Below are 26,851 nucleotides of genomic sequence, written 5' to 3'. Positions count from 1 at the left end.
TATTGCTAGAAGCTGTCTCTTTTCACCTAATCTTTCATGGCTGCGGATTCGTCCTATTGAATCTTTCCTGCTCGGTCGTTTCGTTTCGTTTCGTTTCGTTTCTGGGTTCCATCAGTTCCGCCTTTCTCAGCATATATAATCTCTTAAACTTCCCAATTTTCCTACTAGAAAACCAGAAAAGTAGAAGTCGAAAAGTGGGGGAAATGGCGGATGTTGTTCTGTCTGTAGCTTCCAAAGTGGCAGACTACCTGGTGGCTCCGGTTGGTCGTCAATGCGGCTATGTGATATTCTCCGACAGCTATGTTCACCAACTTAATGATGAAGTTGAGAAGCTGGAGGATGCGAGGGTTGGGGTGCAGCATTCTATCAATGATGCTCGAAACAACATGAAGGTGATCAAACGCGAAGTTGACAGATGGAAGAATGATGCAGAGACCATTGCCAACAAGGCGCGCGGTGTGCTGGATTACGATGGAAGAGCCAAGAAAACTTGCTTCTACGGGTGGATTCCCAACCCAAAGGAGCGTTATTGTCTCGGCAGGGACGCGAGAAAGACAGTCCAGGCCATCCAGGCACTCATTTCAGAAGGTAAATTCGAGAGGGTCTACTACGAGAGTACTCCACCGGGGCGTGTCGCTGGCGCTCCTGACGTGCATTTGTCAGTCGGTGATGCGAGTGACACTATCACCGATACGCGAGCTTCCATCTTTCAGGGCATAATGAAAGCTCTGGATGATGAGAAGCTAAAAGTGATTGGGATTTACGGGCCTGGCGGCGTGGGGAAGACTACGCTGTTGGAGGAAGTCAACAAGAAACTCAGGAAAGAGGGGAGACCGTTCCCCATTATCGTCAAAGCGGAAGTCTCGCAGACTCCGGACTTGAATAATATCCGAGACCAGATCGCTGACGCCTTGAGTCTGAATCTGAAGGACAAGCAAAGCCCACAGGGAAGAAGAGATGTTCTGTTTCAGAGATTGAACCGTGATCCGGATGAGAAGGTTCTCATAATATTGGACAATTTGTGGACGGAACTTGATTTGAAAGCGGTCGGAATTCCTTCAGGAGACGAGAGCAGCGGATGCAAGTTGTTGCTCACATCGAGATTTAAAGATGTGCTGGAGAAAGAGATGTGTGCCGATAAAACATTTCGTCTTGAGGGTTTAAATAATGACGAAGCTTTTAGGCTATTTGAAAAGACGGTTGGGGAAAGGCTCAAAGACAATGAGGAATTGAAAGCAATGGCGACTCAAGTGGTTGAAATGCTTGCAGGTTTGCCTCTCTTGATTATCTCTGTCGCAAAATCCTTGAAAAATAGCAACGTGTTCGCATGGAAAAACGCATTGAAAAAAATAGATAAGGAAAAAATGGAAACTATAGTGCGGTTGAGTTACGACCATTTGCAGAGTGACGACACAAAGTCCTTATTCTTGCTATGTGGTCTTATTGGCGGGACCATTCAAGTCGAACTTCTGCTGGGACTGGGCATGGGGTTGGGCTTGTTTGAGGGATTCAATAACATGATAGAAAATTCAAGGAATATATTGAATGATATGCTCGATAGCCTCCGTTCTGTTTGCTTGTTGCTGGATAGTGGCGATGACAAGGACAATGTGACCATACATGATCTTTACAGAGAGGTGGTCGTCTCAAATGCATTTTGTGGTCAGCGTTCCTTAATGATTAACAACAATTACGACCCATGGCCAAAGGAAAAGCTTGAGAAATGCTGGGCATGCCTAGTTAATGTTGGCAGTGATAGGCTTGCTGAACTAATGCTGTGTCGGTTTCCCCACGTGAAGATACTTATGTTGTCGAAACAATATGATATGGGAGATTGCAATGACATGGATTTCACATACATGAAGGAGCTCCGAGCCCTATATCTTTGCTCCATGCACATCGCCAGTTTACCTTCCTCGATGGAAATCCTCGGGAACCTCCGGTCATTAAGCATAAATTGCTATGTGGAGGATGTGGCAATTCTTGGCAAGCTCAAAGCATTGCAGATTCTCAGCTTCGCAGGATCTACAATTTCTAGGCTACCTAAAGAAATCGGGGAACTAACAAATCTTAGATCGTTGAATCTAAGCCACTGCTACTCGCTTGAGATTATCGAGCCTGGAGCCCTAAAAGGCTTAATCAACTTGGAAGAGTTACATATGAAAGGAAGCTTTGATCAATGGATGGGCAAGCATGAAATACCATCGGAATCGTGTGGTGCTAGGCTTGCCGAGTTGAAGAGCTTGACAAAGCTAGCATCTCTAGAAATATCGATTCGTCATCCCATCATACTCTTGGAGGATGGTGACCTGCCATTTGGGAACCTGGTCAGATTTTGGATCAACATAGGAAATGCAAAAGTGAGGAAATTTAAAGGTTTGAAAACCATGGGGCTCAATTTGGAAGGGTGCGACAATATTCTTTCAATAGAATGGGTTCAGAAAGCTCTGCAGAAGACTCAGTACTTGTATTTATGCAAGTTGAGTGAGTTCAAAAAGAGCGATCACGAACTGTGCACCCAAGGATTCCGAGAACTGAAGTATCTCGACATTGACGACAGCCCCTCAATCAAGTACATTGCCAATTCATCCGACGACCTCCCTCTCGTTGCTTTTACGAAGTTAGAGTCTTTGTGCCTTGAAAATCTTATTAATCTGGAGAAGATATACCATGGCCCTATCGCACCAGAGTGCTTCAGCAAACTGAAGGAACTCGTGGTCATAGAAATGGGCCTGGCATTTCTCTTTCCGGTGTCCGTGGCTAAATGTCTTAGAGAAATTAGAGACATTCGAGTAATGCGTTGTCCAAATATGAAGGCGGTGATTGTGGATGAAGAAGGAAGAGACGAAGGGACAGATGATATTATAGAGTTCCCGCTCCTAAAGGGACTACATATATATGACTGTCCCACAGAGAAATTCTTCTCAAATCTTCATGGAAAGAAAGAGTCGGGAACCACCAATTCAGATTCACAAGATGCTTATTCCGATTGCTTCTTTGATCAAAAGGTACAAATCCCTTCTCTTGAGATTATATACATAATAGCCATAAGCACCCACTTTGTGGGGCAAGTAATAAAATCTCTTTGAAGATTTTTATTTGGTTTTATTAGTTAAAATGTGCTCATAATTTATAAATACACTTGCAAGAGTAAGGTCACTACTGAAAATTCATTCTTTCACCACATCGGATAGATTGTTATGAATAGGTCAAATTGTCAAATTTTTCGTAACTATTGTCCGACGCATAACTTTTATGAGCAGGTTAGTTTACCAAGCTTGGAAAAGTTGGAGCTTGAGTCAGTAGGATCCTTCAAAAGGATGTGGCACGGTGAACTTCCCAAAAGTTCCTTCGACAAATTAGCCGACCTCAGCCTTCGAGGGTGCTCCGACCTACTCGATGTCTTCCCTTCAACAATCATAGGGAGATTGCACATCCTGGAAAGAGTTTGGATTGGAAAGTGTCCCTCCCTGGAATCGTTGTTTGATTGTGGGTCCCTTGATTCAAATACCGGACAAACAAGGGTATTGCTCCCCAATTTGGCAGACGTTGATATTACAGAGTGTGACTCCCTGGAATCAGTGTTTGATTGTGGGTCCCTTGATTCAAATATGGAACAAAAAATTGTATTTCTCCCCAAAATGGAAAGTGTGACTGTGAGTGGAGCAAGAAGTCTGAGACACGTGGTGAAAAGCGACTCCCAAACGGTTTTGGGTTTTCCTAGTCTAACATTAGTCGATGTTGGAAATTGCTCCAAACTAAGATATCTCTTCCCCAATTTGACGGCCACAACTCTAGAGAAACTTGATGACCTGAGGATTTTGGAGTGCGGACAGATGAAGGAAGTTGTTCCCAAGAAAGAAGGTGGTCAATCAGAGGCAGATGTGATGAGTTTCCCTTCCTTAAGACAAATAATTGTTGGGGGATGCCGTAATTTGAGAGCCTTCATCCGGAGTCCTACAAGCGTCGAGAAGCCATTAGGCGAGAAGGCCGAAGAAGATGATGAATCGCCACAACCGTTTTTTAATGAGATGGTTTGCTCTATCCCTTACTACTATCATCTGTATTCTTGCATTTATCATGTTTTAGAACAAACAATGTAATAATTTGTCATGCTATCTTCTTTTCTCACTTTATCCTTGTGCAGGTTACATTTCCCAATTTAAGAGGACTAGTAATTAAAGACGTTCAATGGAAAGAGCTATGGAACAATCAAATTCCCACCGATTCCTTTTGCAAATTGGAACGCCTTTATTTGGGAAACTGCGACAATCTCCGATGTATTGCCCCAAACTATATGTGGAAGAGGTTGAAGTGCTGTCTCGGGAGCCTTATAGTGACATCATGCCGTTCGATCGAGATCATATACGAAAGTGATGGAACAGTTACAAAGAGCGATAAATTGAGGTGCCTCAATTTGAGCTCTCTGGAAAACTTGAGGCACATTTGGCAGTACGAAGGCCTCCCAAACATCCCATTTCCAAACTTGAGGTTCATAAGGGCTTCGCATTGCCCACGTTTGGAAATACTTTTCCCAACCCTCACGGCAGAATTTCTCGGGCAAATCGAAATGCTGCAGGTGGAGGATTGTCAAAATATGGAACTAATTGCTGGCCATGGAGAATGTGGAGAAGCAACCGGTATGACAATCACCTTCTCCAAGTTAACTAACCTTGGCCTAAAAAATTTGCAGAAATTCAGGAGCTACTTACCTGAGGAATACTCTGCGGAATTCCCACTCGTGAAAGACGTGTACGTACACAGCTGTGGAACAGAGCCGAACCAAGGCAAAGCTTGGGGCTGGGTCCACTGGTAAACCCAGTACAACGTTTTCGGGTAGATGATTCGTTTGACGCTTTCATCGACCAGAATCGTTCGGGCAGCGAATGAAGTGAGGAGGAATGCTACTAATATTTATGAGGTGTAGCCACAAAGTTTGTGATTATTGCAATGGAAAACGGTGTCTGGCAATATAGAATAGCCCGTCCGGTAAATTTGAGATTACGTTTTCTGCTTTCTCTTGTACACTTCCCACGAAGGTTGTGACTAATTCCTTCACTGTTCATTGCTTTGGTTTGTCTCCTGGTCTGTAATGATGAGGACCCATCGCTGGGCCATACACTTATGTTGTGTAAAATCCTAATAAAGTGCCTTCTCGTGATAATATCGAACCACCTAATAAGTAAAAATAAATCGCTCTCGCGTGATATTAGAAAATACATGCTCTATTATATTGAGTGTGTTTAATACATGCACTGGTCATACTGAAATTTTTCTCGGTCATGTATGTTTTGTTTTCATTCGAGTAAGTACAATTTTTAAACTTAACACTCCTAACAAAGAGGCTATTTATCTGTCTAGACAAGAAGCACTCAATCAAAGCCTCCTTCAGTTTGAACTATTTTTCAAGGGAGATAACTTTTTGATATATATATAACCGTAATAAATGTTGTGGTGACTAGAGGAGAACTTAATGAACTCGAGTTTTGGTCACAATTAAAGACAAGTGGTATCATCAACTAAATCGCTTGTTCACATACTCGGAGCGAAATGTATTTATTTTTATTTAACGTTACAAATCTTTTTTCGACAAAAGATCCCCATCCTTACTGTTTCAACAAAGAAATTCTATCGCTTAGATATTTTCAACATTTCATCTCTTTTTTGGACGCGTGTAACTTATTCAAAAATAGCATGCAACTCGACAATATTCAGGTGCGCCAACAATTTTAGTACTAAAGCAGATATTAATATTCTCAACCTTTTCTTATAGGCTGGCCACCAGTTCAGTCATGTTACCCTTCATTATTGTTTCTATATATATATAACATAATATCTCATGCATAATAGAATCAATTTTATAAGAATTCATAAACATCAATATTTTCTCATTCTCGTAGAATTAATTTAACTATTTACTACTCTAGATTTGGATATTTTTAGATGTGATGTTTATAATTATACTAATATCTTAAAAAGTTCCTCTTGAAATATTCTCAGTCATAAAGTCAATTGTACTTGTTGTTATCGAGAATTTTTTCTCTAAAACTCATTAAAACTGAATGTAGTTAATGAGCAAAGAGCATTTTTATTATCGTATATTACCAAGAGATTATCCTATACGTTTACTTTTCTCTTGACAAAGCTCTTCGAATTTTATTTGAAAAAGAAGAATATTTTTTCTTAAATATGAATGGATTTAATGTGCTTGACGTCAATTTTAGTATAATATATTAGATTTTTAGGCTCTTTCAAAAATTCACAAATTAGATTTCATTGAGTTTACTAACTAAAAATACACTTTTAATAATATCACTTAGTTTTTTTGTCTCATAAAAAATATCAAAACGGGTGTCATCCTTCTCGATAAACCTGGTGGAGAAAGACCCTACGATCGACAAGGCTAGCAAGAAAAAATTTTATGATCTGAAAAAGTTGAATCTTTTCCCTCTTAGAAGTTTATGCTACAAATCTCGAATGGAAAACACACGGCCAAGAAGAACTTGATGAACCATAAGAAATTATCTTAATGTTCACACAATAACATCAACTCATCCGAAGCATTTTATACAACAATGACATCGCATGTCATGCCCACAGCTAGCTTTAATTAGTAGAGAGTATCTATCCAGCTCACAACTTGCTTTGTCATGCTCATGCTTGCTCATTCTACTTATATTTTTCAATTCAGCTGTTGAAATTACTGTTGTTTAACCCAAAATCACTTGAAAATTTTGGTATACATCATTGTATTTGCACCCTCCCATAATCGAATCCCACTAATTTACATATTTGATCATGTCGTGAAAGCATCGGGAAGAGTGGTGGGCGATCCGAGGATTTTGCCGCCCACATCAGGAAAGGTTTCGAAACCAGCCAAAGGACCGACTTTTCCGTCTCTGCTCACATGAATCGGATACTGCATCAGGTGCCCTTTCATTTCCTTGGGATTACGTTGGTCCTCATCCACATAAGCTTTCCAATTCCGTTTGGCTACACGCATTCAATGCTTTGAGGTTCCCTAAAGCTGTCCTCTAATCTCCCAAATGCTCTGCCCAAAGCGACATCCTATAACCGTAAACCTGCATAGCATAAGTTGACATAATTATTTGCAAGATTCAGTTTTTAAATGAATTTCGCTGCACTCGCTCGGGTGTTCGCCTTGTATATGCTATTTAGATGAGAGGCTAACCCGATGCAACTAACCTGGCCACGCGGATGCCTCTTTTTCCCAGCCCAAGTGTGATGCGGCTGATAACCCCCCATTGCGATTTCGGTGTCTCTTGAGCCATCAAGAGATCTTTGGTTGATATTTGCCGATCCCATGATCACTTACTCATCATCTACTATCATTCCCTTGGTATGCACATATATCATGAATCTGCGGAACTTTTGAACCGACGCCTGCATGGATAGAAACCACAAACATGTTTCAACCAAAAGTCTTTTTACCACTCATGCAGAAACCATAGTTCTTAATGACTTTCTTTGTTTTACTTTTTTAACAGATGAGTCAAAAGAAGAATCCATGAAAAGAGTATAGACATATACCGCCGCATTATTTTCGGATTGTTGATTCACTGCTTGGGATGAAGGTTGCGTAGAGGACAAGGGCTCCCGCTTGCCTAGGCAATAGAAGTTCAAGTAATCTAATGGATGATATTTGTGTGACAGCCCAGCTTTTTTGAGAGCCTGGCGATAATTTTGTACATCATCGTCATGGTTTGTCCCTGTCCACATTGTCAATACACGCATGTGAGATTAGTGAATGTTGATCTTTTCATATCATCATATCTCGGAGAGAAATACTAAAACGACTGAAACGAGGACGGATCTCAAATTTTCCCCTTCAAGTAGCTAGGCTTGGTCTGCTTGGATCACGTCATTTTCTGCTCAATTCCGTCATGTTATTTATTTTCAATTTGCTAGGACGTCATATAAATTCAAATACTGTTATCGATTTGCATATGTCATCAGTATTTCATTGCAAGATGAAAGAGTTTATACTTAATCTGACCTGCCAGAAGAGAATTTCCTGCACAGCAGCACTAGTAGGGACACCCTCTGGCCACATCGGTATTACTATATACACGCAAAAGCGCTCGTTTGCATTGATTTTGCTTGCGATCTTCAATGCCAGCTCCATCGGCACTAAATTGTTTGCACCTGCTTGTCAAAACCAAATCAAGCATTGGTTACCATCAAAATTTAAACTCTAAGAAATTAGACAGGCCTAAACAATACTAGAAAATGGAGGAAAAAATCGAAATTTAAAAAGTTTGGAGAGTCAGTCTCAGAAATATAACATATTGAATCGAAATCCAGTTTCAATGTCTTATATAGTGAGTTTTAGCTATTATTAGCTTATATACAATCCCCAGAGGCAGCAAAGTCTGAATACTCGTTACTGGAGGGATTGTTGCTCGCTCAACTCATCAGTCAGAATGAATAGAAATGTGAACCTTATACCTGCATTTTTGTACGATGGCCAATGATAGGAAGAGCCAAGAAAATACTGGTTTTCAATGTAAATGAAGTGTTGCGCTGATCTAATCGCTTTCACGTACGCCGTGTGAATGCTCTTGTCTATTTTCAAGTTCTTTCCACATATAAGATTCTGCATCCATGAAGAGATTGAAAGAAGCAACATTATCAATGTGGACTTCAATCTCTATTCAAAAACACTAAAGATTGTGAATAAAAAGAAGAGTGACTTTCTAATGTAAGGAAAACTTTTCAAGTTATACATAAATATCGGCCTGTTGCAAATCTAGTGGCATGGTATTAGTAGCTAAAACTTACTTGCTTTGCAGCCTCTTCAACGCTCTTCGGGAATCCCTTTACAGATCCTGAATCAATCGATCTAAAGACCTATGCCAACATAAAATTGAAATGAAAGACGGTTGTCACGCTTCATTTTGTCTACGACTGAAGTCCCATGAAAATGGTCTTTAATTCAATGTAAATTTTCCCAACCTGCACATGCCAATTTTCCGAGTCGTCTTCGTCCCTGACTTGTACTTTTTTGTCGCCATCAGGGCTTGTCGAGGGACAAAGTATCCACGAAATCCTGTCGAGCCTTAGGAGAGCATTCTCATGCCAACGCCTGACGTTTTTCAGCTTAAACTCGCGCCACTTCGCCGCCTTTTTCCATCTCTGTTCGAAATTCTTCAATATGTCATACGCAGCTTGTCCCTCAACTTTGCAATGTAGATCATGCCACGGTTGCCTTGGGACATTGACAGTGGACTACAATTATCACAAAAAGCAAGTACTTCTCGTGATCAGAATATACCATGCACATGTTATAACAATGCAAAGGTAAACATTAGCTTAATTACCGTGAATGTGGGGTTGTGAATGTCATTCTTAAAGACGGTGTCAAGATCGCTATAGAGCATGTGCTCAGGAGTGTCGTATCGGCCATCGCATAAGTCCAACCCGCCAATGAAAGCTGTTACTTTGCGACTGTTTCCTGAGGCTTGAGTGTCGAGAACCACGCACTTCTGGTGATGCGTGTACAGGGTCCCCACCACCTGGACTACAAAGGACCCATAAACCAACAAATTAAACTAACACTTTCATAAATTTATGTCGGATTTCTATCGAATGGATAGCCTCCGCAAAACTGTAAAACTCCCTATTTGAGAACTGTCCTAAATGGATGGTCATTAGGTCAGAAAGCACGTGACATGCATCTAGGACAGCGTGGGTATAGATCAATAAACTTACCGCAGATTGTCTGATGAAAGGAAAACCTTCTCTATGAAATTATACCCGATTGGAATAATCGGGTATAAACAGCAAAAGCAGCGCTTTTGATGCAATCTAACGATGAGATTTTGATTAAGAATTGACCCAAACGTCTAAGGATACATACCTGTTGCTTGAAAATGCTAAGTTTGGTGCTTGCATAACGAGGAGCGAGTACACAACGGACGCCGGAATGTCGGAAAAACTTCTTCGTCTCTTCATCATGAGTTTGCATCACGCCATCCTACACAATAAACGTGGCACATGCCGAGTCTCAATGATGAGAGATCTCAACAAAGAACTATCATTTCCTAAGTCAATAAACATACAGATTTTCTGTAACAAAAAGCATGGATTTAAAATTTGGCCAAACGGTGGGTTGCATTATATATTAGGACACTCATTCAAGAAAAGAGCCACTATAGAACATATTCTCCTATTACATTTTGTAAAGGCTAGCCGAAAGAAAGAACTATTAGTCCATCCTGTGCACCGGTAATAAACGGATGATACTTAGAATAGAAATTTCTTCACATGCGGCTCTTATCACCATCGATGCATTGGTTGTGACTTCCCACCGCTCTACTGTACTTGCCAACGAATCAACAGTGATGAAAAACGCAGGCGGACAAATTTTTCTTGACCCAGCAGTATTACAATCATCCCAAAAACCATAAAGACATTTCCATGTTTTAGTATTACCGTCTTCAAGAGGAACTTGTCGTGTGAAGTCTTGTCGTCCCAAATGAGCACGACCACTCGGACACCTTCCTCGGACTTGTACTTCAAGAGCTCCCCAAAAGAAAGCTCTCCTCCATTGGGCAATTCCCTTGTGGGCTCTCTCACAAGCCTCACAGGATGATAAATGGACCAACCAATGATGTAGATCAAGTGGTGGGCCTCCAAAATGGCATGGCATAGGTCCTCCCAACACTTGCCTTGCTCATAAATCTTCCCATCATCAAGCAAAATCTGAGGCAGCTTGCCCTCAGGGACATGAGCATCTTGGTACAGTGTCACATCCCCACCTTTCCTAAGTGGAAAATATGTGTTTGGTACGCCCACATAGTTTGGCCCAACACCAACGCCATCCTTGTATAAAGGGTTGTCGCTGACCGGCCTGAATTGGATTGAGATGTGAAGTTCCGGGTAGGGCTTGGGGGGGCTCCCGAAGTTGCCAATTATCGGGAACCAGTCATTGATCATGTTGCCGGACACAATCTTGGCCACTGGGATCTTGACGACCCCGATGAGCTCGGCCCCAAACATGTCGTTGTCCTTCACATGGAACTCCACCTTCACAACCGGGTGCGCCACGGGAACGCAAAACCGCTCGTCCCACAAGGGGTTCTTACAGTTTGGAATAACCCGGATCCGGGCAACCGTGGCCCCTGCCAGGCAGACGGAAACATAGGGGTCACTCGTGATCATTGAGTGCTTCCCTGAGGAGCGGACGGCGACAGGCCGCCGCCTGCGTAATACAGGCGCGCAGGGTGGCCCAAGCATGGAGCAGCACTGCCTTATTCTCTCCGAGGCCAGGTCCATGTTTGGGAGGGATTTGGCCTCCACTATGTACAAGTCCAATTCGCCGTGCAAGAAAATTGGCCCTGTGGTGATGTTAAGCCCATTGAGTTTCGCCGGTTCAGTGTTTGCGTTCCCTGGTTTTTCATCCTCGTTGCCCACGCCTCTTTTTGCCGGCTGCCAATCTTCCATCTTCTCAAGCACTTCTTTGATCACATCAATTTAACCCAAATTTGTGCAGACTTTTGCACCTAATAAAAGTTGATGCAGTCTGCTAAATCGAAACACAGTTGTTCTAAAGGAAAGTACTGATTTGTTCGCGTAATTTATGAAACCCTCGACGAATTCGATCTCTGCAGAATAAGGATCCGCAGGTGCTCCTCGCTGAAAATTACACAAAATTAGGGTACGACGTTTTTCTCACGCATTAAGAAATATCATCCCATTTGTAAATTTTTTTGAAAGAAGAAAAAGAAAATCTTTAGTAACTTTTCCAAAAAGAAGAATGGATAAACAGATCACGGATAATATTTTCCGAATCGCTACTTAGATAGTTTAATGCTCAAGGATCCAATCATGTAATTCGAGGAAATGACATATCAACCTCGAGTTGTGATTGATCGATTAGAGAAAGCGCTACGCCCAGAAATCTCAAGCCATAGGAAAATCAAAGAGCTAATCCCATTCAAACCAAGAGCTTGCCGGGCAAAGAAGAGAGAAGAAAGAGGCAAAGGAGTAAAAAGGAGACTTACCTGATGTTGAAAAAGCGAGGAAGACCCAGTTTCGGGGAGACAAAAGGATGGAAAACGATGGAAAAAGAGCTTTGCAAAGGTTTTTGTTCGTTGGAGAAAAAACACAGAGAAAAGGTCAACGGACAAGACCACAATGAGAAAATAGAGGGAAAAACAAAAGCGAAGATGGTGGGAAGCCTCAGATGATGATGTGTAACCATCTTTATCTCAAGGACTCGTTTTAGTGACTCCCTTTCCCCAATGTGCAACCAGATGACAAGGTACACTACATAATTTCAGATGGTTGATGGTATAAAAATTGAGTTGTTATTTTCCGATTGGAGAGAAAACTAATTCCCGTCGGGAATTATGGGTCGATTGAAAGTCCTTCGATTCATCCTCACTAGTCATTAGCAAAACTTAATTCATCGACTTTAACATAGTCCTCTAAAAAGGAAAAAGAAAAGTACATTTTCAGCATAACACACTAAGAAAAATCACACGTATGTGTGGGATCTAGGGGGAAATGGCAACAAGTTTCCTTGAACCATGTCCAAGCATTTGGCAAAGCAGCTTATTCACCGGTGGTGCAAGAGAGTGACGATCCAACGAGGTATAATTTGAATAAGGAACAAGACTTGGCGACGAAAGTTAAGTCCAATGCAAGAATTCCAAGTTTTCTGGAAGAAAGCAAGTGCATAATCCAGCTCGCGATCACATTAATTTGGTGAGGGAGATGGGCTATCCATCTTGTAGTGAATATTATTGATTCCATGCGGGTTTGCTGATCTTGCAATTGCACGCACGCACAGAAGAATCCATCTCATACCTCACAACTATAACATAGAGAGAACCGCCAGAGTAAATGAAAAATGACACGATCTAAAAGGACTTAGTTCTCAACCTACTATCTTGTGAAAAGTTCTCAACCGACTATCCTGACCATGTGAAACTTCGTCACTCCTGCAGGAACCAGATTAGATCCTCCTGAGGGAAGTCATGTAAATCACCATCTTTGCAAGCCTTGCATCCCAAGGACCCCATTTGAGCTCCCTAGTATCTCCTCTGCAGAAGACAGCGGTGTTGAGGTATGTCAGAGGCAGCATGACGAGAAAAGCTCACACTTAACAGCTAGAATGTGCCAAGTTAAGATTCCCCAAACAAAGCAATGGGTCATGGTCATGGCAAAATTGACAAGGAGCAAATACAATATTGGACATTAGAAAATTATTTCTTTGTTCTTCTTTCCATCATATTTCCAGAGCAGAGCAAGGGGTGAAGAATCCCTGTGAGCCTAACTTGCCCGTAAACTTGGAAAAGCTAACCCCATGGATAACAAAATAACACATCAGATAACAAAATTCTCAGGTCATAGAGACTGTGATGCAGAAGTATGCTTTGGCCCGAGAGGATAAGAAAATACACAAATATAATGAGCTTTGGATGAGTGTGCACACAAAATTATGCAACAGGACAAATTCATCTGTATTTTAATTGCAGAAAAAAATGGCTCGTTTCAAGGTCCAGCCCGCAACCATCATTAAAGCCAAAGTTATGACAGATGCAGTGCAAGCATGTATCTCCATCTAAATATGAAAAATGTGCGGTACTTTGGAATTAGCAGCAGAATTAACTTCGCAGCGCTTGTTCACAAAAGCAACTGCCCACTGTTAACTTCTTAAGTTTACACGCAACAAGGATCAACTGCCCTCTTAACCAAGTTGAGTCGAGAAATTTAGCTAAGCATCCCACTTAACAACTCTCTCAAGAGTAAAAGGCAACAATCAAATCCAATTTTTCATTTTCTGGCAGATGCATAGCAAAGTACCCATTCGCATGAACGCATCACCCAAACTAGGCATGGTTGAAATCTCATACAATGAGAAACGTTTTCCACATGGCTAACGAGTGATGACTACCGTACTTTATATATTTTACTCCACACAAAGATCTATATCAATAGACTAAACTTGAATAGCTTACTTGCTCAGTTCCCCCTTGTCCTTCTGGTCTGTAGCTCCTTTGGTCTTGCTGCATGTTCCATTGGTCTTCCTGCATGCTCCTTTGCCCTGGTGGTGTGAACCTTTGTCCTTCGCCATGTCCCGTATAATTCTGTCCATAACTGGGATTCATTCCTTGCCCAGGTGCACTACCAGTACCCTGCCCTTGAAATCCATCAGAACCCTGCCCATATGTTCCACCAGGAGTAGGTGCATAGTTCCGATTGTCTCTCCTATAATCATTCTGCACTGGAGGTGCATTCTGCATTGGAGGTGCAGAGCTCCATCTATCTCCTTGCGGCAGGTCTCTCTGTTGCTGATAGTAATTGTTGTTATGACCCTGTTGATTGTAATTTCCCTGATATGAAGGCACCGGATCTCTCCTCTGTCCTTGATATGGATCCCTTCCACCAGGGGCATAATCCATATTGCTCATTGGCATGGGATTTCTTCTTTCACCTTGCCCCTGGGGACCACAACTTTGCTGAGGAGGATAATTTTGCGGACCATCCCGCTGCATAGGTCCTTGATAACCATATTGGGGGGGCCCTTGTCTGTTTGGCACTTGACCTCCTTGCCGGTCATATCTAGGTTGGTCATAATTTCTATTGCGGTCACGCACTCTACCTCCAGGCCTCCCATACTGAACCGGAGGTGGTCTATGCGTGATTACTCCATTTTCATATTTGTCACCTAATAATCAGTAAGTTCAACAAAACAACAAGCGTTCCAGGGTTATCATAAGCATGTCACAGAGTTGGGATTAAGGAATTAGAGGATAAAGGGATTAAATGACTGCAAAAATTGTGGCAGAGATATATAGTGGATGAAATTCCCTGTGGAGTCAAGTCATACCTCCATACTCCTTGTTTTGGGGATCAATGTAGGAATCAGGTAATATAAAGACAACTCCAGGCAGATCTGTTTATAGTTCAATAAGTCAATGCAGAACGATGATGAGATACTATCATTCATCGGTTCGAATGAGAAACTCATTAAAGACACTTGCCTTTAAATTGCTCTGACTCTGCTTCAGTCATCACAGCCTGAAACCCCTGATAAGTTGTGGTGCTACAGGCATACATTCTCTTTTTTGCTTCTTCCACGCTGAAACACCAATATCAAATGTCATCTCATTCAACACATACAAAACTAAGAAAGATCGGCAATGATTCAACAAAAACTGACATATCTAGCGTAAATGCAGAGAACAAATGTCCTTACCTAACTTTTAATGATGAGAATCATTCAGTTGATATTTAATTAGGGAAATTACAACATAAGAAAAAGCCTTACCAAGGCATTCCTAAGTAAAGCGGGGAAAAAGGCCCAAAAGCCATACAAGCTGTCAAGCGGATAAGAAGGGACAATGACACTATTGTCCCTAAACTTTGGCCCAATGTACAATGTTATCCTTGGACTTTTAATTCGTTCAATGTGGTTCTTGATCTATTCGTAAATGTCTAATGTGGTCCTTTCGTTTGATCACACAAGGGAAAAAATCACCGCAAGTATCTCAAATTATTGGGTAATGTGCAACCTAGTCCCTCAAATTTCAATTTGTTCAATCTAATTCCTCAGCTTTACATTACAAAGTCAAATAAGTCTTTCTTACTAATCACAAGGATCATTTACTATAAAAATATTTTTTTTATTTAGAAAATGAATTTAAATGGAAGGACAATCTTAAATTTGGGCAATACAATAATTATGAAAACTAGTGAATGATACCAAATGACTGATCTGATTTTGCCACAGAAAGGTGAGCGGCTAGATTGAACAAATTGAAAGTTTAAGGACTAAATTGCACATTACACGATAATTAAGGGACATGTATTTGACTTTCTCCCTCGTTTGATCAAACAAAAGGACTTCATTGTAACAAATAATTCAAGGACCACACTGAATGAAACAAAAGTTAAGGATGAAGATACACATTGGGCCGAAGTTTAGGGGCTATTGGTATCATTTTCCCGCATAAGAAATACTCGATTCAGACCCTAAACATTTTTTTGGCTCATCCCGACACCAATTTCCAATCTGTTTATTTATTCATTCCAATTTGGTTTATCCGTGCGGCCCCTATCAGGTGGAAAGGTATAGACGCTTGAGTAACTTCAATTAGTTATGAGAACAAGTCAAACCTTTAGCCCAGGGGCTGACCTCCCCAAGTTGCAACCAGTTAGGAAAACTTCAGCCTCTTCCAAAATCACTAGCCAATTCTACCAGATATGTCACCTTACCCCACTGACATTCTGCCTCAACTCCCATAATCACCTCTTCCCTGCATCCAAAGAGCCTCCTAATTTCCCACGAATCCTTTTTTTTTTGTTCACTATTGAGGAGGGCTTCAATCCCTCCCATAAATTAGAGTTCATTAAACTTCCCGCCTGTATTGGCAATGCTTGTCGTTAACACCTGACTTATCCCTAAGCATTTGCCAGTACTGAGACACCCATTAATCTCTAAGCAACACTCATCTTCAAATTCTACATCTTATAAATTGAACATAAAGCTCCAAAGCCTCTTGATAACCCACTCCACCTCTGTCTTCAATTGACCAAAGGTACCATTTATTACTTAAGTTTCCAGATGGATGAGGACAGACGAACTCTAAGAAGAAATCCCTTCTAAGCCTATCTGTGCTGTAGATGCATTTTGCGTGGCTCTATCTCTGTACTGAGCTAAACGCTTTGGACCAGATCTAGCACTGTATAATCCATAGTCTGCCCAGATAAACAATTAAATAAAAATGTCACCTAATTCTAAGGGAGATGTCTTTCTCCCGGGATTAAGAGCATGGACAAAAAGAAAAGGACACGCACATACATGTGCATCCGGATGAAAGCATGCACCATAGAAAGAGAGAGACGGCAGGTAAACAATAATTCGTGTTGCTTATTTATTGCTAAACTAAGCGAGTTCAGTAATATTACAACACTTTTCATCATGTAACAGAGGCACAGGCTTAGCATCCCATATTTGCTTGCTCAACTTAGTTAACGCTAAACCTCATCTAGCATTTGTTCTACGCACTTCCATAAAAGCCCAATACCGATGAGACAGTGCATTAACCCAAAAGAACATTGCCTCGTCAACCAAGCACATATATTATGGTCTCAAACATAGCACGCAGTACCTACAATAAAGCCTGCACAGTGTAATTTATGCAAGGCATGAACGGATTACCAACCAGGAATAGAACTAATCTATTCGATTATTACTCGGGCCAAAAGGTTTGAGTTTTTTGCTTTGAGCCAACTCTCTAGTTGGTTCATGGTCCCAAAAACGTATCTATTCACTAGGAGTCACGTTAATCATGATTTGCTAAATTCATGCTTTCTAGCCAAACACTACTTAATTCCCGCCTCTGCTGATGGAAAGCAAGCCAATCGAAAAACAAATTCCTTTAAGAAATTTACCCTGTCTTCACTGAGTTCGACTCAATCGCAGAACCATTTCCGACACACCGTGCGGAAAGAAACAACACAAGTGAAGAGAGAAATCAAGACACCTGATGTTGAGCCCTCTGGCGCAAGTCTCCTCGTAGGTGCGAACCATCTCCTCGGGAGTGGGCTTGGGGTCCTTGGGGAAGTCCATGGTGATGAGCCAGTGGTTGAAGTCGCACCCCTCGAAGAGGACCGTGTCCGGATCGATCTTGTCACCGCCGCCATCGTTGTAGCCGCCGGCGTTGTAGGCCAGCGAACGCGAGAAGAGCAGCATCGACGACGACGCCACAGCCGCCGCCGCCGAGGACCGAGGCCGCGGCGCGATTGCAGGCGGAGACATCGCCGGCGGTGGCGTCGACGACGGCCGCGACGGAAATGGCGCGGCAAGGGCGTCGGAGGGCGGGCGGCGCGGCGAGGGCTCGCCGGAAGCGGACCAAACGCATCGCCATGGCTGCTGTCGAAGAGAGAGGGAGTGAGGGTTTAGGGGCTTGGAGGAGTTCTTCTCTGGCAAAATGTGAATTCCGATGCAGGACCATTTGATTTTGTGATTTTCGACTGGGAAAATTACAATTTGGCCCCTATTTTTTGGATAATTATTGATTTTCCCCCAAATATCTCGATTTTGGCACAAATCCCTCGATATTTTTCAAATTGATTTTCGATCTCCCCCGCACCGACTCCGGCGGCAAGGTCGCCTTAAAGACGATCACGTGATGTCACGTGACCACGGACGTTGAGAACTTCGAGGGGAATTATACTTTCGCCACTTAGATTTGTTGGCGTAGTTATACATTGCCTTATGATAATTCAAATTATTTGCAATGTGCTCCCCATCTTTTGAAATTAGTTGCAATCTTTTCCCTTAAAAATAAGGGCGGCGCTATTTCCACCCCTATACAACCAATCCACTCCATTTTCCATTGAAAAGACAAAATTATCCTCAATAATTCGATTGGAATTTAAAGTGTGACCCCAAATCAATTTAATTTCCTTATTTATTTTGTTTTCATTTACTATTTAGGATCTAGTTATCATAATTAAGCAATTCATGTTTTTTTTTGTTTATTGTGGGTAATATATATATTAAAGGCACAATGTTTTCCTTTTTATTTTTGGATTTTACTTCCGTAGAAATAAGCTTTGTCGAGTAAAAAAGTAATAGTGATAGACATAACATAAGTGAAAGTTTATAAATAAGTGATGTAACGTCATGAATTCGACCCACTTCCGGGATTAATAAAATAGATGGTTATTCCTCATTTCATTTTAGTAAGTCTCGTCCGGAACTGATCATTCGCGGGATACTGACCAATAGGGAAAGGCTAACTAGGAAAACGGTACGTGGACCCAAGGACTCGACCGTGAATTGAGTCCGATTCTGAGATACGACGAGAGAATATTCTGTGCCAATGTGGGCCGGTCCAAGGAGAGTGACGGATTTGGTTCGACCGACGACGTACGATCGGATAGCGGGTGATTCCGCACGACCGAGAGTACACGCTGCGGAAGATCCCGAACTTGTTCCGGACGACCGCGACCCCTGGGACTAGCGATAAATCCTCGTGTGCTCTGCGAAATCGACAACATCACGACTCGAGTAACCCTAGGTTGATACGCGTAACCCCTAAACAGCCGCCCGTCAGTGAGAGACGCTAAAACTGCAAATTGAGCTAAATCGATCGTGGAATTGAGTCCGGACTTCGGTATCGAATTTCGTGGGCGTGCGCGACTATTTTGCGAGGACGACGTCATTTTTATGTGGCCACTCATATTTGGGATCGATAGAGTCAAAAATTGGAAAATTGACCCGGGACCGGAAAATTACCGTTTTGCCCCTAGGCCTAATTTTAGTGTTCCGAATTTTAGGGTTAATTGGAGATTATTTTAAGGTTTTATATGGATGTGTATCAGCCCAATAATGATGAAATTTGAGGTCCATATTGCCCCCAAGATATTTAGCAAGTTTAATCCTAGCCATTAGATTAGGGGTAGGATTGTCATTTTTGCTTGGTTGGTCAACCACCCCACTATCTCACTCTCTCTATACACTCCCATTGACTCTCTCTCTTCCCATTTCCCCCCAAGTCAGCCGGTCATCCCCTCCTCCCACGCCAATTCCTCTCTTCCTTTCCTTCTTGTTTGGCCGTGGAAGGCCAAGCTCGCCGGAGCGCCACCGCCGGCGCCGCCACCGTCCGCCGCTCGCCCCGCCTTGCCTCGCCACCAACCCGACCAGCTCTCTCTCTCACTCTCTCTCTCCTTTCCCAGCCGTGTGGTCAGCCTCCCCCGCCTAGGATCGCCGTCCGCGAGCCGCCGCCGGTGCCACCGCCGTGAAGGCCGCCCGTCGCCGCCGCTTGCCCCGCCACTGTTCAGCCGCCCTCACCTTCTGTCTAGCCTAGTTGGGAGCTTAGGAAATCCATGTGAGTACAACCCTAAACCCTAATTAGGCTAATGTGTGTTTCTAGATGGGTTTTAGGGGTTAATTAGGGTAATTTAGGGGTTAGTTTGTGGAGAATGCTAGGGGCTGTTATTGTGGCTGATTTGGTGGTTAATCGTGACGATTCTAATGAGATTTAGCGGCCTAGAATGTGCTATGCGATGGCTGGAAATATTGGATTGAATTGGCCTGAGTTCGGTTTATTTCGAGGTTAAATTGTGGAATATTGTACGCGCCGCGCATTGTCCTCATGGTGGCTGATTTGGGTGATGTTTGGGGAGCCTAATAGAGTATTTTGAAGATATTTATTGGCCTAGAGTGACCTGTTTGGTGGCTGTCCATACCGGGATTTAATTGGACAAGGTGCGATCAATTTGGGGTTTAATTGTGTAATTACCGGGAATGTTTGGATTGCTTGATTGAGTGGCTGAATTGTCCTTGGTTGTGATTAATTTTGTGATGCCATGTCATATGCCTAGTGTGACCAAGAATGGAGTAGCATGGCGGGCCTCGAGTGCGCAAATTCATGTTGATTTGGTTTCGTGATTTTTGTGTGCCAAGTTTGTGCCATGGCTGGATTGGGTGATTTTATTAGTTGGGCTTGTGATACATTGAATTGAGCTTGTTGCGCGGTGAATTGATCAAGTGTTGTTGTGCAACTGAATGCTCATTGCAAAATTCGTGAATGCCCAAGTGTGAACGTTATGGCCATGAGTGTGCATTTCGAACATTGGCATCACATGTGCATATATGAGTGTGCGCGAATGACATGAGAATGTGGTCACCTAATCGCCCTGATGCGTTTTACGCGGGGTTCAGATAATAACTGGTGTATGTGAGTGTGTGATCACATAAAGCCCTGATGCGTTTTTACGCGGGGTATTGAACCCGTCCTGAGGCATGTTACGCGGGACGATACCCGGAATACCGGAAGATGATCAACCTGAGGCGTTTTACGCGGGTTGTGTGTCATGAGCCTGATGCGTTTTACGCGGGCCGGAGATCGATCTCAGAGTAAATGGACCTGATGAGTTTTACGCGGGTCGGAGGAGAATTTGTAAATGGCAAGTGTGCAAGAGTGCAAGTGTGCAAAAGTGCATTGTGAGCATGAGCACGAGTGTGAGCACGAGCATAGCATATGCATGATGTGCGTTGTGACTAAGTGATATCGTGTATGTGCCATAAGTGGGCTTTGTATTATTATTATGATTTGTAATTGTCTAACCTGCAGGGCAAAGTAAGTATTGAATCTGGGCCTGAGTAATTTATGTGTTGAATTGTGTGTTGTTTAGTGCTCGTCAGGAGGTGCATGTTAGCCTAGTTTAGGTTTAGGGAACCTACTCGCTGAGATTTATTTTCACTGTTGTTTAAACCCCACCTTTCAGACCCCCGATCCTGAGGATGCCTGAAGTTCCAGTACGTTTTGGGATTCCGCATCATATAGAGTGGATGAGGACGGTACACCCCGTAGGGAACGGGGAGTCGTATATTAGGCATTATACTTTCGTATGGGTGGACGTGGGAGAAACATATTATCAAACCCACGAATATGTAGCGTGGTGCTTCAGGGATAGTCTCGGAGAGTATGGTCATCTCCGAACTTTTGATGTCCCGTTTACCGGGCTGGGCACGAGGTACCCCCAGTGCCCCGATGGAGAGGTGGCTGATCCTGGCTCTTCAGTTGAGGAGAGTGTGAGCTCTGACGGGGTACCCGTAGAGTACGAAGTGGATGACCCCGATCAGATGGACTTGGAGCCAGCTGACTGGGACGCTGTTCCGGAGCCGATAGAGCCGGAGCCGATCGAAGAGGACCCCGTACCAGATGCCGAGCCGGAGGATATGGACTCGGAGGAGGAGGCCGCAGAGGCTGAGTCAGAGTCGGACTCATCAGATTCTGAGGAGGAGTTGCCTGATAGCTCTTCATCTTCGGAGTCTTATGATTCCGACCCGGACTAGGCACTGTAGGGCTTAGCTTTAGTCTCAGTCTGGTAGGGCCAGTACCTTTTTGACCAGAGCCCCTCCTAGTTTTAGTAACCCTGACCCCCAGGCCACTTACCCTTTTTGTCAGTAGTGGCCATTGAACCGCTTTTGATTTTTGAGCGCAAGCTGTAAATGAATGATGTATATGGTTCCCAGTATCAATGCAAGTGTATGTTTGTTCATGTTGGTTGTTGTTCGACTATCCTTGGTTATGTGGTTTTAAATTGTTCGGGTGTTTGGTTATTTCCGTTGTGCTTTGTGTTCTCTGAAATTTGGGCGTTGGGTCGGCAACGCGTCCTGGGACGTCGCACTTGAATCGACCTTTGCGAGGGATGTGGCGCGCCGTAGGGTGCGGGGCGTGACAAGTGATTTTGTTAAAGAAGTGTCTATGTTAAAAATTTTCTAGATTTTACTTGACAACGTAGAAAGAATTAGGTTTCTTAGAAAATTTTCTTTTCAACAAAACTAATTTTACGAAAGTGATTGATTAGAATTAATCAATTTTGTTGTTGATCGCCCATTTCTAATCAGAATTGAAAATTATGTTTTTATCAGGTTATTGTTTTTTTCTCTAATGCTATTTTCCCCATTTTCTGGTAGAGAAAACCAGTACTCCTTTTATAATTGAAATGTGGAGGATGACAGGGTTGGCATCATAGATAGAAAATAAAGGACAATAAGATGTATGAAAGAAGAAGATGACAAAGAAGAAGAAGAAGAACAAAAAGAAGGAGCAGGAGGCGTAGATGATTTGCAAGAGTGGAGAACTGAAACGTCAAAGGAGTGGAAAGAAATAAAGAAGAAGGAAAGTGGAACCCGCAAAAAATAAAAGAAGAAAAAAGTTGATCAAATAATAAAAGAAAAAGGATCACTTTCAAAAAGCTATACCATAAGGCTGCGTTTGGTCGACCGGATAAAAGCCAGGATAGGATATGTTTTATCTTATCCTGTGTTTGGTGGTGGTCCAGGATAGTATAAGGTCGAATATAGACCGGATATAGCCCGGATAAAAAAATCCGAGAGGGGGTGAGATAGACCTGGATAGGATTTCTAATGCCTATTTTTTCAGAAACCCTACGCTCCACTCGCCGTCATCTTCATCCCCACACCTTGTGCGCTTTCACCAAAAAAATTTCTTGGCTTTTTTTCCTTCACCGACTCCTCCGGACCCGTGAATAGCAAAAAAAAAAAAATTATCCTATCCGACTTTAAATCCGTAGTCCACCAAACAGTGGATAGGATATGAAGAAATCCTAGGATTTCTTATCCTATCCTATCCAGTCCTATCATGTTTAGAAATCTGGACAACCAAACGCAGCCTAAGTGGTAAACCCCACGAGGGATACTGTTGTCAAAATACAAAAAAAAGAGTGTTTAAGCTAAAAGAGGAGTGGAAAAAGCACGGCCCAAAAATAATTGTAGAAAATGAAAGGATTAATTTTAATTAAGGAAAAAATGACAGAAAATGAAATATATATTTCAAGGGATGAGATGTTACAGAAATCTTTTTCGAAGAGATGCTTACTCTATTATATCCGAAGCCCATCTCACTCCTCTGTTGGAGAAATATTCCACAGAAAGGGTGAATGCTCAAATCGATCTTAGAAAAAAAAAATCAATTTGAACACCTAAGGGATCAAGGTCACCCCTTTTCCTCCCCCCTCGTTTAGTCTAATTAATTTCTTGTAACTTATTAAAAGGAGAAGACTATAAAGAATTTTAAAATATGAGGAGGCATATTGCAAAACCTTGAAACAACGAAGGGTAATTTGTAGTTATGTAATAAACCTCGAGGCAAAATGTAATTCTTGCACTAGAAAGACAATTTTGCCTTCAATTGCTCTTGAAGATGGGTCGTGTGCCATCCTTTGATCGATTTTTAAGTGAGAATGTCGTCGGAGTCAATGCTGGGACGTTTTTTATCCAAAAAAAAAATGCCGGGGGACATTGAGATCAATTTGAAAACAACAGAGATCTATGCCAAAATTGAGATGTCGGGAGACAAGTTGTGACGACCCTAACGATTTGGAGGGTAAATAAGTGGAACACGCATGAGCATATAAGTGGGAATAAAGGGTGAGGGTTCACCGAAAAAAAAAAAGGGTGAGGGTTTAAATTCCTGAAAAATAGAACACAACATAAACATTCTTTACACTTGGGACAAAAACATTGGGGTTGAAATTGAAGTGAACTTTTGGAAAAAATATCAAAAATGTTATAAATCTATTGCATTTGTATCAATTTAGTCCTAAATATTTTAATTAAACCAATTTAGTTCTAAACCTTTTGACATTGGTACTAATTGAGTCTATCCGGCCAATTTAGGCCAGAAATCATTCATATGGATGCCTGCTATCTTATGTAGCACAGCTGGCACTGACATTAACATTTTTTATAATTTTTTATAATTTTTCGATTTTTTATTAATTTTTCCTTCTTTTGTTTTTTTCCTTTTTTATTTCTTTCCTTTCTCTTTTTTCCGTTTTCGTTATTTCCCTCTGCCAGTTGCCAACTTTCGTGATGGTCGGCGACCTTCATCGACCATCACCGCCAAGGGTGAGGGCTGAGACGCCTTTCTCGGCCACAAGTAAGCCTGGCGATGCGAGGGCTAGAGAGTGCTGGGCGAGGCCGCCCCTCACCAGATTCGGCAAGGAGACCCTTGCCAGAGGCCAGCAAGGCATCCCAACCCTCGCCCTCAGCAATGGCCAATGGTCGCCGGCCATCATGGAGACTGGCAACTAGCAAAGGGAAATAAAGGAAAAAGAAAATAGAGAAAGGAAATAGAAAAGAAAAGAACGAAAAGAGAAAAAATTGAAAAAAATGAAAAATATTTAAAAATTTAAAAAAATATCTGCGTCATCGCTAGCTGAGCCACATAGGACGGCCAGTGTCTGCATCAGTAATTTCCAATCTAAATTGGCTGGATTGACTCAACTGGTACAAATATGTAAATGTTTATAATTAAATTGGTCCAATTAAAAGATTTAGTTAATTTTTTTTTTTGTACTTTTCCCTTAAGTAGGGGTGAGCATTGGCTAGTTTTAGGTGGTTTCTGGTTCTAAAAATTTAGAATTGATAATAATGGTCTGATTTTCCAGTGCCTTGTTTTGAATTGGACCGATGGAATTGGCTTAACCATATTCCTCTTTTGCTCTTGTTTTGGCTAGTTTTCATGATTATTTTTTGTTTTTGCCTTTTCTTGTGTGTGTTTACGTGGATAAATCTTGTGGTGGAGATGAAGGATTGTGAAAGACTCATCTCCTGAATATTACTTATTCGAGACCAAAAGAAAATAATTTTTTACATATTTGCACATTGAAAAAGGAAGAAAAGTTCAATTGACTTCATATGTCTTAGTTTCTGTTTCTCTTCGTTCTTAGAACTCCCCAACTTGAAGAAGGGTGATGATAAAAGGTGTGGCATCAAAGAAATTAAACTACACTGAAGTTTAAAGAAACAAAAAAACACCTAGTTAGTTCCAGGATGGGAACCGACCGTCTTAAAACCGATCACCCATACTTTCAATATGGCTTGCTTAAGAAATAAAGTCCTCACAAGTTAACATTTTAGAATCTAAGAATATGATAACATAAATAGTTTTCCACATTTTTTCATTAAATATAAACAAAAAATTGATGAGAGAGAAAATTTTGAGTTTTGACTAATAATTTCATGGGGAAAAAGACACAAGAAACCCCCAAATTATATCCTCCTAATTCACATCTTTGTTGAAAGAATTTCTTTTGTAATTCCTTATATAAGGATTTAGAAAATACCGGATCTCTGCCCTACACAAGCAAATTGTTTATAAAACTCCAAAATGGCATTTTCTTCTTTTGACCCATTTTTTTTTCTCTTTATCATTCAGGAAAGACAAGAATATTTCAGAACAGCAAACATTCTCTAGAATTTCTCTTAGATTCGAACCCATAGCTGATGATAGAACTAAAATAGATATTTTTTGTTTCCTACTCACATGATCGGGACACATTTACCTGAATTTTTTGTGACATCAAAAACCCCAAACTAATACATATGTAACACATTTACTCTCCGCAAGGTTCCGTTAGATGATTTTTCAACCAAAACAACATTGTTTTATTTCACTTAAGCCACGTGGAGTAAATGTTTGCTTTCTAACATCTATATAGGCAATTTTTTTAATGGTTCACACTGAAAAAATTTTGGCGGAGGGTAAATGTGTTACACATGTACAAGTTTGAGATTTTTGTGTCACAAAAAAATTTAGGGTAAATGTGTCACAGTGGGCATAATTTAGGATTTTTTTATGGCTTTTGTCCTAATTTCATTGAGAAGATATTTTACCTTTGAAAACTAAGTAAAGAAAGCCATTATTATCATATAAAACAAAAGGACCTCCTACTTTTAGAGGATCTCAAATTTCCTGAATTGCTATTTTACAAATATTGATTCCATTGACAAATGCGGAAGTTAATATATATAATCTCTCGTATGTCTTAATAGTCAAAGTTGAATCTTTTCTAATCAACAAAAATTTTGTTAGACAAATTTTGATACGTGTACAATTTATTTGTACTTTATCAATAAATATTTTTCTTAATTAATTAAGAAAAATATTCCTTATAAAGCTTGGACAGTTTGTGAAAATTTGCTGGATGGGGACAAATGAAAGTGCTTGGTGTATATACTAGGGAAAATAACTTTCAGATTGAAGATTTCACCGGCCAAGGCACAAAAGATTGTTTCGCCAAACAAGGATAAATAACTTTGAGGTTCAACACCAAAGAATTAGAATCGAATGAATTACTCAGTCAAGAAGGATTCTCATATATTATCGACTAAAAGTTGAACTCTTACGATTGAGAATGCACCTCCTATTTACGAACATGCTCAGACATAAGAATTATAAAACATTCGATTAAGAAACATTCAACTTCTATAAACTCTATCTTGGATCCCTTCTCCACATAAAATCATGCTATGGTCCAATTTTCTGTTAGC

The 26,851-nt window shown here is 41.4% G+C and overlaps 3 protein-coding genes and 1 pseudogene across 3 annotated transcripts; 2 read left to right on the top strand and 2 right to left on the bottom strand.

The window, feature by feature from the left end:
• The first annotated feature begins 203 nt into the window (after positions 1 to 203).
• On the top strand, positions 204 to 720 carry LOC130139790 (uncharacterized). The gene is made up of 2 exons (XM_056317492.1): positions 204 to 658; positions 714 to 720. Exons 1-2 carry the CDS (start codon positions 204 to 206, stop codon positions 718 to 720), a joined length of 462 nt encoding a protein of 153 aa, XP_056173467.1.
• Positions 684 to 4,831, top strand: LOC115693911 (disease resistance protein At4g27190-like). The gene is made up of 5 exons (XM_056317323.1): positions 684 to 3,008; positions 3,264 to 3,508; positions 3,653 to 3,864; positions 3,982 to 4,034; positions 4,148 to 4,831. Exons 1-5 carry the CDS (start codon positions 720 to 722, stop codon positions 4,814 to 4,816), a joined length of 3,468 nt encoding a protein of 1,155 aa, XP_056173298.1. The 5' UTR covers positions 684 to 719; the 3' UTR covers positions 4,817 to 4,831.
• Positions 4,832 to 6,725: 1,894 nt separating this feature from the next.
• LOC115693903 (phospholipase D delta-like) lies at positions 6,726 to 11,623 on the bottom strand (annotated as a pseudogene).
• Positions 11,624 to 12,700: 1,077 nt separating this feature from the next.
• Positions 12,701 to 17,984, bottom strand: LOC115662404 (multiple organellar RNA editing factor 1, mitochondrial-like). The gene is made up of 5 exons (XM_056317322.1): positions 17,520 to 17,984; positions 15,015 to 15,112; positions 14,861 to 14,926; positions 13,989 to 14,698; positions 12,701 to 13,070 (listed from the first exon to the last, which is right to left on the bottom strand). The coding sequence occupies exons 1-5, from the start codon at positions 17,792 to 17,794 to the stop codon at positions 13,059 to 13,061; spliced, it is 1,161 nt and encodes a 386-aa protein (XP_056173297.1). The 5' UTR covers positions 17,795 to 17,984; the 3' UTR covers positions 12,701 to 13,058.
• Between the last annotated feature and the right edge of the window lie 8,867 nt (positions 17,985 to 26,851).

This window comes from Syzygium oleosum, unplaced genomic scaffold, assembly GCF_021117445.2.
Source record: "Syzygium oleosum isolate NSW1041296 unplaced genomic scaffold, Sole_v2.1 Sole_v2.13, whole genome shotgun sequence".
Classification (NCBI taxonomy): Eukaryota; Viridiplantae; Streptophyta; class Magnoliopsida; order Myrtales; family Myrtaceae; genus Syzygium; species Syzygium oleosum.
Note: the sequence above shows the minus strand (reverse complement) of the source record. Positions and strands in the feature narration are given on the sequence as shown.

Coding starts and splice junctions, on each gene's coding strand:
- LOC130139790 (XM_056317492.1), top strand. CDS start 204: ATGGCGGATGTTGTTCTGTCTGTAGCTTCCAAAGTGGCAGACTACCTG.
- LOC115693911 (XM_056317323.1), top strand. CDS start 720: ATGAAAGCTCTGGATGATGAGAAGCTAAAAGTGATTGGGATTTACGGG. Junction 3,009..3,263: donor ATTGCTTCTTTGATCAAAAG/GTACAAATCCCT, acceptor TTTTATGAGCAG/GTTAGTTTACCAAGCTTGGA. Junction 4,035..4,147: donor AACCGTTTTTTAATGAGATG/GTTTGCTCTATC, acceptor ATCCTTGTGCAG/GTTACATTTCCCAATTTAAG.
- LOC115662404 (XM_056317322.1), bottom strand. CDS start 17,794: ATGTCTCCGCCTGCAATCGCGCCGCGGCCTCGGTCCTCGGCGGCGGCG. Junction 14,927..15,014: donor AGAGTCAGAGCAATTTAAAG/GCAAGTGTCTTT, acceptor AACTATAAACAG/ATCTGCCTGGAGTTGTCTTT. Junction 14,699..14,860: donor CCAAAACAAGGAGTATGGAG/GTATGACTTGAC, acceptor ACTGATTATTAG/GTGACAAATATGAAAATGGA.